The sequence below is a fragment of the Lampris incognitus genome, chromosome 13 (assembly GCF_029633865.1).
Source record: "Lampris incognitus isolate fLamInc1 chromosome 13, fLamInc1.hap2, whole genome shotgun sequence".
Classification (NCBI taxonomy): Eukaryota; Metazoa; Chordata; class Actinopteri; order Lampriformes; family Lampridae; genus Lampris; species Lampris incognitus.
The window spans coordinates 39,711,133-39,723,552 of record NC_079223.1 but is presented as its reverse complement, the minus strand read 5'-3'; the positions used below and the strand labels follow the sequence as shown (position 1 = coordinate 39,723,552).

At 42.1% G+C, this 12,420-nt stretch overlaps 1 protein-coding gene across 1 annotated transcript; it reads left to right on the top strand.

The window, feature by feature from the left end:
* Nucleotides 1-392: 392 nt before the first annotated feature.
* On the top strand, nucleotides 393-11,607 carry tm9sf3 (transmembrane 9 superfamily member 3). Its single transcript, XM_056291845.1, has 15 exons — nucleotides 393-564; nucleotides 1,564-1,759; nucleotides 1,963-2,085; nucleotides 3,109-3,269; nucleotides 3,492-3,569; nucleotides 4,782-4,913; nucleotides 5,150-5,316; nucleotides 5,754-5,848; nucleotides 6,013-6,143; nucleotides 6,553-6,692; nucleotides 7,500-7,568; nucleotides 7,681-7,827; nucleotides 8,154-8,237; nucleotides 8,374-8,450; nucleotides 9,923-11,607. Exons 1-15 carry the CDS (start codon nucleotides 469-471, stop codon nucleotides 9,988-9,990), a joined length of 1,764 nt encoding a protein of 587 aa, XP_056147820.1. The 5' UTR covers nucleotides 393-468; the 3' UTR covers nucleotides 9,991-11,607.
* Nucleotides 11,608-12,420: the final 813 nt, after the last annotated feature.

Below are 12,420 nucleotides of genomic sequence, written 5' to 3'. Positions count from 1 at the left end.
CGTAATGTTTCGAGCCCGCTCGGAGGCATCGATTTCAATCGCGTATCTCTCCAACTAAGAAGCGACCCTGAGAGCGGGATAAACGGGTTTGGACAGTGGATGGATGGATTTCTTGAACTTCCCGGTCGTGTTCGCGTGAAAAGCCCGTGTCAAGGGTGAGGCGCAACTCGATTTGGCAGTCAGATGACGTGGCTGAAGGTTGCGGACGACGTGCGGAGACGCCGTTGCCGCTGCTCACCGCTTTCTCCCCCGCTCTCTAGCGCGAGTGGCGAAGTGAATCCACGTGACAAATGTCGGCCAATCCCAGGCGTGCGCGATGAGCGGCCGCGACGCTTTTCACGAACGAGAGCATGCGTACGACAGCATCCCCCTAAAAAACTGCCTCTGTCACAACCAGGAAGAAGGTGGGCTAGCCCTTCGAAGCTAACACCCCCCCCCGAATCATTCTGCACACTTTTACAGAAAACAATGGGGTCTTCCCGGTGGAAGGTTGCAGTCGCGGTGTCACTCCTCATAACGGCTTCGTTGTTGTCATCTATCGTCGCGGACGAACACGAACACACGGTGAGACAAGAGATTTGAGGCCGAATGAAAAGGGGGGAGCTTTGCGTGTGCTGGAAATAATGGACGTCTGTGCTCCCAGTGTGACGTGCTAACGTTAGCCGTGGCGGCTAGTTATACACAGAAATATTTGATGCGTGTAATGCAGCGTTAGCTATATTGGAGAACGGTACAAGCTAATTGGTAACTGGCTGTATGTCGGGGTGAGCCGCGGTTAGTCAGCCAGCCAGCCAGCTAGCTAGCTACAACTGATCGGCTCTAGTGCATAGGGGCAAGCGTAGTGAAGCTAACTTGCTCGCTAGTTAGCAAGTCTCCTCCACAGTGCTGTCCGCAGCTTGCGCTGAGCACCGGCGGAAGAAGCTACAACTGGGTTAGCCAGCTGCTTAAGATCCTTAACGTCGTTATAAGAAACTCGGAAATCTTAATAAAAGAAGTTATCCGTGGTTCTGCTCTTACAAAAGCACCGGCGAGGTTAAGAGGTGAAACCAGCGGTAGTCTTGTACCGAGTTGACTAGTCTTCAACTAACTGGTTAACTACGTTAAACTAGATTTGATCCTAACTGGGTTTGGGCCTCCCGAAGGTTCACGTCTCTCCAATTTCACTCAACTGAAGAAATAAAGGGTATTTAAGACACAACAGCTTTCTGCACGCAATGTTTCCCCCCGTTAATGACTTATCGAAACGCTGATTTATACTCGATGCGCTGGAAACGAGCTTTAAAGTCGAACAGTCTTCCTCATGGTAACATAGACAATATCTAAGGTCATAGTTGAAGCTTTTTGTAGTTATTGCCAATGTCCACCCGTTGTCCGTATGCACGTATTGATTTGACCGCCTTACGTCTCGTTTAACATGTTCGTTTTCGTTTTTTACTTTAAGTGGAAATGGCCAGCTAGTAATGTAATACCATAATGTCACTTCTGTCACTGCCGAGATGTAACCAGCAAGACTAGCATAACAGGTGTCACATTCCAATAAGTACTTCGGTGTCTACTTTTTAGTACACAGATAAAGAGGAGGTGGTTTTATGGATGAATACAGTAGGGCCATACCACAACCGACAAGAGACGTACAAGTACTTCTCTTTGCCCTTCTGTGTGGGCACGAAGAAGACCATCAGCCATTACCATGAAACACTTGGAGAGGCTCTCCAGGGAGTGGAGCTCGAGTTCAGCGGCCTGGACATAAAGTTCAAAGGTATTTAATCGTCACATGATGTTAAATGACTTTTTGAGCACATTTTAATTGATGAGGAGAAGAAATTGTCTTTAGTTTGTAGTTAGTTGCGGTTAGCTATAATCCTAAATTCACTTTCACCCAAATGCCCACCCTGCTAATTGTGTTGTGCTTATATGAATGATCAAATTTGAAATAACAACTGTATTGCTGTTTCCCTGTAGAGGAAGTCTTGCAAACAACATACTGTGAAATTGAGTTGGACAAAGCAAAACGGGATGCCTTTGTCTACGCTATAAAGAATCACTACTGGTACCAAATGTACATTGACGATCTACCTATCTGGGGTAAAGATGCTAAGCATTTCTTTTTGAATGTTATACTGATAAATGTGATAATAAGCAGAAGTATTACTGTTTTAGAAGTAGTTGCAGAAGTATTTTAAGCGTGATTACTATTGTGATTGTTAGTGGTATTGTTTTTACAAATACTATTTTGCAGGTGTATACAAATTGCTTCTCGTAAATTGTCCTGTGATTTGGGGTAGTATTGATGGATTTATGTCGTAATGGCATGCCATTGAGAGGTGACGACTTGCCATTCTAATTTTGACTGTTGGAGACAATGACATGAGTGTCATTGTCCCTTTGCATATCTGTAACCTCATTAACTGACACCAAACGTTTGCAATGATACCAGTCACGTTCTAGTCAGACTGATGTTCAGAGTCATGATCCCTTAAAGCTGGAGAGGTTGGCTCAGTTGTCACTTATGGAATGGCCATGGCCATTTGTCCTTAGCAAACAAAGAATACTGGTTTATCAAACAAGTGATGGCACAACAGGGGATATTGATATTAACCTTGGGTATTTCGTAAACTTTTGTTACTCTACACTTAAATAGTATATTTATGGTGCTGTATGAATGCAGACTCTTGGTAACTATATCACTATAGATATGATCGTTGCAGCTCACATGCATAGTGGTGTGTGGTACGATTTAGCCCCTCCTAAAGCTGCTCAGACATTCACTTTGTAACCTTATTGTAGACATTGGGTGTGGTGTGGGCTCTTAGTCAAACTACTTGAATGCAGTATCACTGCAAGCTTGTGGCTTATTTGGTATAAATCAATATACACTTTGACCGCATGTCCGGTTTCTTAGGGATGTGATAGTTTTTCAGTGTAACCAATGAGCACATCATATTAGAAGCAATCAGAAGTGGTGTAGTTTACTCAGTTTTATTTACCATGACTATTTTGTATGTGGATGTGTAGCTCATCGACCCACAACAATTCTGCAGCGCTGACCAATTTCTCCCCTTTTCTGAAGCTTAAATTTGTAACCGCATGCCAATCTCACTTCTCTAGGTATTGTTGGTGAAGCAGATGAAAATGGAGAGGATCATTACCTGTGGACTTACAAGAAACTGGAAATTGGTTTCAATGGAAACAGAATTGTTGATGTCAATTTGACCAGCGAAGGCAAAGTGAAGCTTGTGCCAAACACAAGAATTGCTATGTCTTACTCTGTGAGTTTTGAATTACCCTTGCAGTGCCTACTTTATGTTCCAATGACCACTATGGTTTTAATGTGTCATGTGTGATGGGTCACATACAGAGTATGTGGTATTAAATTGTAAAATTTAAAAAAAAAATAGTGATTGCAAAAACACTTAGCACATGAGAAAAATTGAAAGCTATATCCAATAATGTTTCACTTTCTAATGACTGAGAAACCTTTCCCATCACAGGTAAAGTGGAAGAAGTCAGATGTGAAGTTTGAAGACAGATTTGACAAGTACCTCGATCCATCTTTTTTTCAGCACAGAGTAAGTTTGCCCTTTTCTGTCTTATTTAGAGTGAGAAGCTAATTACAAGGTTCTGTCTGTGGCCTTTAGCAATATTGATTTAACAACCAAGGTTTGGATTTTATTCTAGATTTTTGACTATCCCTAGCAAGTAAGTCTTGTCAACTCTTATTTGTATTTCTTAGTAATAATTTCCTTAATTATATAAGCTATGTTTCAAGAATGACAAACACAGAATGGAAGGGCCAAATTTCAATACAAACTATATTATCAAACTTGTTCATGCCTGTTTGAGGTGGAAAGGTTAGTGTGTCGATAAAGAGAAGGTGCGGTAAAGGGTGATGGAGATAGACATTTTTAACAAATGTTGACATAGGAGATAGTCAACAGTCATTGTTTTGTCCATTACATTTCCCCATCCTTGTATGTGGACAATGTGGACTATGATCTGGTACAGCTGACATTCATGGAAATGGTAACGTCTTCATTGGCAAGAAGGTCAAATTTTGAAAGCTCAGTTTCATTCCCCTGGTAGTTAACATCCTTGTCGTGCCCTGTGCACAGAGAGGCTGTTAAGTCGTGCAACAATAATGATGCAGGTACATATTGTTCACATGTTATTTTGTCAGCTTTTCAAAGGTTCATTTTTAAAAATGGTAAATTGATGTAAACACAGCTGTGGTCCTCTGTGCAGGGAGATTTTCTCACTTACAACCAGCCAACAGAAATGCAGATTGCATTTGATTCGCATTTTTTAAATTGTTATTTTTCGTTTTTACTTTTAAAAAAAATTGCTACAAATTTGCATAATATTTTGATGGAAATGTTGCTACTATTCGTAACAGGGCTTGTGACTAAGTCTACCGATAGTCAATGAAAAGTAGAATAATTATGTAATGAGGCAATGATAATATATCATCAGAAACAAGCAGGATAAGCGGTTTAGATAATGGATGGATGGAAGTCAGAGTTGATCTGAATGGCTTTTGTACTTATACTGCTCAAACGGCACCTCTTTTATGTGGACCAAAGTGCAGATGTTTGGTGTGCACAATCAAGGCATTCTCACCTACCCAAATAAACTGCTACAAGGAGGCAATTACTTTAGTTTGATTCAACCAAATAGACCACAGCAGGTGTAAAAGTGCCCTAAATGTAATGAACCTAGAAAGTATATATTTCTCAACATTTGTTCCTAAGGCTTCTGTTTTGTTTTTGTTTTGTTTTTTGTAGATTCACTGGTTCTCCATCTTCAACTCCTTCATGATGGTCATTTTCCTAGTGGGTCTGGTGTCCATGATTTTGATGAGAACACTACGAAAGGATTATGCAAGATATAGCAAAGAGGAAGAAATGGATGACATGGTAATGTTTCATAGAAAAAGAAGTCTGCACTTTAAAGTAAAGATATTTGAATTTAGGATTGCTATTTTATTTCATTTTGTCAAGTTTTCTTTGTAAGCCCCCTTTGGGTTTGTATCTTATCTGCTGAATGTGTGTGGGATTTTTTTCCCCTTCTGTATTTCATGATTAAAATGTGCCAATAAATGCTCTAAACTTGGACCCCCCCCCCCCCCGCCCTTGTCCACTGCTCTCTACAGGACAGAGATCTGGGAGATGAGTATGGGTGGAAACAGGTACATGGAGATGTATTCCGGCCGTCCAGCCATCCCATGATCTTCTCCTCTTTGATCGGTTCTGGGTGCCAGATCTTCTCAGTGTCTCTCATTGTTATCATAGTTGCTATGATTGAGGATCTCTACACAGAGTGAGTAATGGGTACCTGGGGATGCAACTTTGTATGTTATTTTACCTTTTCATGATAAGGGCAGTTCATGTTAGGTTTTGTTTTTTTTAGTGCAAAGAAAAGGAATACAAAAACCTTTTTATACAAGAAAATTTATTCAAGAGAATTTGTTGTTTGATTCTATTAAGAGAATTAGCTCATTGCAATGAGACAACTGAGGTATTTGCAAGGTGTATCCTGGGGAAAAACAGACCCGACATTAAATGTGGCTGTCTATGAAGGGGTCTGTTCATATGTATTTTCTTAATCTATGGTAAAATGAAACATGTGAGTTTCCTGTGAAAAAGAATTCCAATGAAGTTTCATTTCATGGGCAGCAATGCCTGGAAAGTAAACTATATTGTGGAGAATGGGTGAATTCATAGAGCCATACTCATGTAATAAACATGTCTCTGTAGGAGAGGTTCCATGCTGAGCACAGCAATATTTGTGTATGCTGCAACATCCCCTGTCAATGGCTACTTCGGGGGAAGCTTGTATGCAAAACAAGGAGGTAATGAAAATGGTGGGGAGCCAAATTCTCTGATTGAGGTGTCTTGGGATATGTGTTAGTGAATGATTAAACATGTTGATTATATATTTTCAGTAAGTGTTGTAGTAGAACTTAATTTTCCCCCTGCCAAATTGTGATATAAATGATTCGTTTTGAAAACGCAGGCAGACGATGGATCAAGCAAATGTTCATTGGGGCCTTCCTGATCCCAGCCATGGTGTGTGGGACTGCCTTCTTCATCAACTTCATCGCCATCTACTACCATGCCTCCAGAGCCATCCCATTTGGCACCATGGTGAGTACTGTTGACTCAAAAGATTTATCTGTGCACGAGAAATGCACTGTTGTCACAGTAACGTCATGTAATACATGATATAGTGTTTTCGCTTAACTCATTGTGGGTTTGTGTGAACTAATGACATCTTAACTTCTACATACATATGTTGTGAATATGCTTCTAATCTGAGTTTGATTTTATATGTAGTATTTTCAAACTGGCCCACTATTTTAAGTGACAAAAATAATGGGACACTGCTATCAACGAATATAAGTGGTGTACTTAAACTCATTCTGGGGGGTGTTGAGTGAGACAAGCAATAGACATTCATATTAACTAGAAATGGTAAAACGTCTGCGGTTGGGGGTGCGGGTTGAATCTTGTAAACAATTATTAAATATTCTGTTTATGTTTTGTCTTTCTACAGGTTGCTGTTTGCTGTATCTGCTTCTTTGTCATTTTGCCGCTGAACCTTGTCGGAACAATTTTGGGGAGGAATCTGTCTGGCCAGCCCAACTTTCCATGCCGAGTTAACGCTGTGCCACGGCCAATCCCTGAGAAGAAATGGTAGGTGTGACTTCACCATCTGTGTTAGGGTCACAAAGGCCAAGTACAACAATGGTGCAGAAGTCATACATTTGGTGGGTAATAATTGCAGGGAGACAAAGTGACACAGAACACACCTAAGATCTGACTGACTGAAACATTGCCAATAAATTGGTTTTTGGGAGTGGCACAGTGGCCCAGTGGTTAGCACTGTTGCCTCACACTAAAAAGGTCCTGGGTTCGAACCCCAGGCTGTCCCAGGTCCTTTCTGTGTGGAATTTGCATGTTCTCCCCGTGTCTGCGTGGGTTCCTCCAGGTGCTCCCTTTTCCTCCCACCATCAAAAAGACATGCATGTTAGGGTTAATACTCCTGTCTGTGCCCCTGAGCAAGGCAATGGAAAGAAGAACTGGAGTTGGTCCCCGGGCACTACAGCTGCCCGCTGCTGCTATACAGTAGGATGGGTTAAATGCAGAAAACAATTTTCGTTGTAACCATACAATGACAAAATAAAGTGGCTTTACTTTCTTCCTTTCAATTTAGTGTGCAGACCTTGCTCCTTCCTTCTAGTTTTGCAGTTTTTGTCTTGCACCTTAATATTTTCTGGATGTGTGCGTACTTGGTTCCTCTAACGATAAATAACCTGACAATAAATGGTGAGTGTAGTTAAGTGGTAGAAATGACCTTAGGCCAGGGTCAGACCAAAACACTATTTCATGTATCCTTACCTAGAGGTGTAGAAGGTAAAAAAAAAAAGTCTTAAAACTCAGGGAGGGTATATTGGTTCATGTTGATTCAGGGATGGTGTTGAAGGTGTTGTGATCTTACAGGTTCATGGAGCCAGCTGTCATTGTCTGCCTTGGAGGGATTCTTCCCTTTGGTTCCATTTTCATTGAAATGTAAGTCCATTCTCAGGTGTAGTAGACCAGCATATCAGGTCGTAAAGGTGATATAATGTAAGTTAGTGATGCAATTGCAATTATTTTATTTAATCTACTCTCTACTCCTCAGGTACTTTATCTTTACATCTTTTTGGGCCTACAAGATCTACTATGTCTATGGCTTCATGATGCTTGTCCTGGTTATCCTCTGTATTGTGACCGTGTGCGTCACCATTGTATGTACATACTTCTTGCTGAACGCTGAAGACTACAGATGGTGAGTATGCACCATGTATGTCTATGGTTTAGTGTTGGACTGTAAATTTTTTCTTGGGATGCACTGTTGGAGTAATCAGACGTGAAAATGAAGTACTAGTCATCCAATGCATTTCTCCCTGTTTAAATCCCCCTTTATCTTGACTCTAAGTAGATGTCTTGGTTCAGATTCTTTAAGGGTGGGATTTTTTCATATCGAGAGCTCAGGAAATCTGTCGGAGCATTCCACAACTTTACTACAAGGAAATAGTCAATAGTGAGGCAAGATTGGTGCTGTATAGAGTTTAGTGACTGAATTTTTTGTGTTTCACTTTTTTCCTTGTCCAGGCAGTGGACAAGCTTCCTCTCTGCTGCATCGACTGCGGTTTACGTTTACATGTACTCCTTTTACTACTACTTCTTCAAAACAAAGTGAGTTTTGGGCATCCTTTCCATATTTTTTTTTCTTTTTTTCATGTCAGTAAGATGAAATATGTAAGTGCAGTTTTCCCAAAGAAATATCAGAAAAGTAAAACCTATGTCATCCTGTTTTGTATCACTCTGTTAGAATGTACGGGCTGTTCCAGACATCCTTCTACTTTGGTTACATGGCTGTTTTCAGTACTGCCCTAGGAATCATGTGTGGTGAGTTCTGCAGCTATTTATTAGTGGTGTAGGGCTATCAGTGACAACAGAAACGGTTGACACACTGTTTCTGTTGTCACCAATAGCCCTAGCATTTACAGCATGCTGACTAATCGTCTATGTAACGTTGAAATTTTAACGCTCTTGACTAAAGAAGAAAAGGGGAAAAAAAAGATCTCAACAGATGACATCCTTGGTTGTTCCATCCATCCATTATCGAAACCGCTTATCCTGCTCTCAGGGTCGCGGGGATGCTGGAGCCTATCCCAGCAGTCATTGGGTGGCAGGCGGGGAGACACCCTGGACAGGCCACCAGGCCATCACAGGGCCATCGTTGGTTGTTGAGCTACTGAAATGTCACTTAAGAATATCTTTATGCATGCTCAAGATCACACACGCCAGAAATTAGTCCAACCCAAAGATCAAGTCCCCCGGCACAAACAGAGCAATATAGTATACACCGTTTAAGTGCCAGGAGGATTGCCATGGCTTGTACATTGGGGAAACGAAACAGACGCTGGCCAAGAAGATGGCACAACACAGAAGAGCTAACATGTCAGGCCAGAGCTCGGCAGTCTACACCCATCTACAGGCCAGTGGCCGCTCTTTCAAGGATGAGGATGTGCACATCCTGGATAGGGAGGAACACTGGTTTGAACGGGGAGTCAAAGAGGCCATCTATGTGAAGAGGGAATGACCATCCCTGAACCGATTGGGGGGGGGCTAAGAGTACATCTGTCCCCGTCTTCCAATGCTGTGATTGCAAACATTGCCAAATCCTCTGAATAGTACACATCGTCTTTAAAACTGTAGTTAATGGGCGTCCGAGTAGCGTAGTGGTCTATTCCATTGCCTACCAACACAGGGCTCTCCGATTCGAATCCCCCTGTTACCTCCGGCTTGGAAGGGCATCTCTACAGACACAATTGGCCATGTCTGCAGGAGGGAAGCCGGATGTGGTTACGTGTCCTGGTCGCTGCACTAGCGCCTCCTCTGGTCGGTCAGGGCACCTGTTCAGGGGGGAGGGGGAACTGAGGAGAATAGCGTGAGCCTCCCACGTGCTACGTCGCCCTGGGGAAACTCCTCACTGTCAGGTGAAAAGAAGTGGCTGGCAGCTCCACATGTATCAGAGGAGACGTGGTAGTCTGTAGCTCTCTCCAGATCAGCGGAGGGGATGGAGCAGCGACTGGGACGGCTCGGAGAGTGGGGTAATTGGCCGGATACAATTGGGGAGAAAAGGGGGGGGTTCCAAAACACACAAAAAAAAAGCTCTAGTTAATGCTCACGGCAATTTGCATATGAAACCGATCGTTGGTTTCGGTCGTTATGCTACTGTATTGTTTATAAGGGTGGGGATACCTGCAGTCAGTTGAGACTGAAGAGGTCACTTAGATGAATTATGAAACGTTGTGTCCAGATGAACTGATTCAACTTCCTTTGATCACTTAAGAATACTGTTTTTGTTTTAATAGGTGCCGTTGGTTATATGGGAACAAGTGCCTTTGTGAGAAAGATCTACACGAATGTGAAAATTGACTAAGGTGGAAACAGCAACACAAGGATGGATATCTATGGCTCTCCCCCAGGAGTATGCTAGCAGAAGCGGCGGGCACAAGTCATTGGTTTTTTTTTTTCTTGTATTTTGCAAAGTGATTGCAGAATCTCTCTTTGTACAATGTTTTCCATACTACGAATTTCGACGCCGCAAAATGAGCAATTGTGAGGAAAGACCTCAAACATCGGTTCTGTTTTTATGATGGATTGCTTTCCGACAAACGTTGGGAGCAAATGTTAAACGATAACGTGGCTTTTCTTTCCAATCCAGTCCCACCTGAGACCAGAGAACATAGATCTTTATGATGGAATAGTTTAGCTCTCTTCAGTGAAGAGGCATAAGTGTATGGGAAGCCTTTGTTCTATTGTATTAGAATATTGGGAGAGTTGGCTTTGTGGCCGTATGTTGACTTGATTCTATTTTGTATTACTAAGTCCACTCTGCTATCATCACTAATGTATTTTGGTCTCCTGCTTCACCTTAAATGACATCATCACAGGATACAGTAGGTTGTCTGAATTTACTCCTGCGGCAACGATGGGTCGTACGCAAGCTCTCGATTCGCTCCGAATCATTCCCCTCTTTTGACAATTCAGCTTCCCTTGTTACGGTAGCAATCCATTCAAGTCGAGGAAGAGATTTTAGTCCTGCTGTAGTTTACTGTACAAATGGAAAAAAAAAAGAGGGACTGATCGACCGCTGAGGTACAGTATGAACAGATAGTTTTAAATGGATGTTTGGTGTGATCCCATTTTCCCTGTTGAGTCTTCGGTTTTCTTAATGTTTGGGTTTGAATGAAGTCTACTTGTAAAGATAATATATGGATGAGGGGAAAAGTGTATATAACCTTAATAATGTACCTTTAGATGTAGATCCCTAATGTATTTTCGTTGTACAGATTTACTACAGGGTTTTTTTTGTTTGTTTTTTTTTCCAAAGTTAAAAGCAAATATTTTTTTGTCTTTTTTTTTGGTGCTTGGGGTGCAGCTGGTGGCTCTGTTACATCTTGCCTGAAATTGCATGAAATCTTCACCAAATCCTTTCAAAGTCCGTTTTGTTTGGTGTCTTTTTTTTTCACTTTATTTTTAAATTCACTTTCCCTACTTGTAAGCAGCTCTTGAATCAACCTATAAGCATAAACATTTTCATAGCTTTTATGAACACATTTTTATTTCTTTATCATATTATTTAAAGCTTTAAAGGCTCGCCGTCTTCCTGGTGAGCTGTTTCCCTCGCCAGTCTTTTTTTTTTTGTTGCCTAACCTAAAAAAAACATAGTGAATGTCAGAAGGAACGAGGCGGTTGCTTTGTTCCTGCTAACATACTGTACAAAGTGAAACTCATGTACACTTAGCTAAATGTTTTCGTAATCACATGCAGTGCTTCAGAGTATTTCAAATGCTTTTTTTTCCATTTTGTGTAAATACAGTATGTACCTTACATGTATGAGAAGTGGCAATGCCTTTTTTTTCTAATTTTCAATCCCCCCCCCCCCACTGAAGTTGATTTGGCACCTCATGTTGTGTACCAACAATGTCTAATGAGACATTTTGAACATGCATATTAACTTGCTGTAAAAAGAAACAAAATAAACATGTTTATGTACAGGGGTCATGTAAGTGTGCTTCATGTGAACATCCATCCATCCATTATTCGAACCACTTATCCTGCTCTCGGGGTCGCGGGGATGCTGGAGCCTATCCCAGCAGTCATTGGACGGCAGACGGGAGACACCCTGGACAGGCTGCCAGACCATCTCACAGGGCCGACACACACACAAATTCATACCTAGGGACAATTTGGTACGGCCGATTCACCTGACCTACATGTCTTTGGACTGTGGGAGGAAACCGGAGCACCCGGAGGAGACCCACGCAGACACGGGGAGAACATGCAAACTCACACAGAGGACCCAGGATGACCCCCAAGGTTGGACTACCTTGGGCCTCGAACTCAGGACCTTCTTGGTGTGAGGCAACCGCGCTAACCACTGCGCCACCGTGCCGCCCTTCATGTGGACAATGAAAGCAAAAAGATGTACAAATTGTACTTGTGCATTACAGCAAGGTGTGGAAAAAAAATTTAAAAAGTGCATTGGAGCTCAGCTGGCTGATTTGGTTTTACGGTGTTGGGAGTACAAGGTAAGAATGATTATTGTCCAGAACTGCAAACATGTAACCGCAACAGGGACAAGTTCTAGTTGTCCATCTAAAATATTCATTCATTCATTATCCAAGCCACTTATCCTTATCAGGGTCGCGGGATGCTGGAGCCTATCCCAGCAGTCATTGGGCAGCAGGCGGGGAGACACCCTGGACATGCTGCCAGTCCATCACAGGGCCGACACACACACACACACACACACCTAGGGACAATTTAGTACGGCCGATTCATCTGACCTACATGTATTTGGACT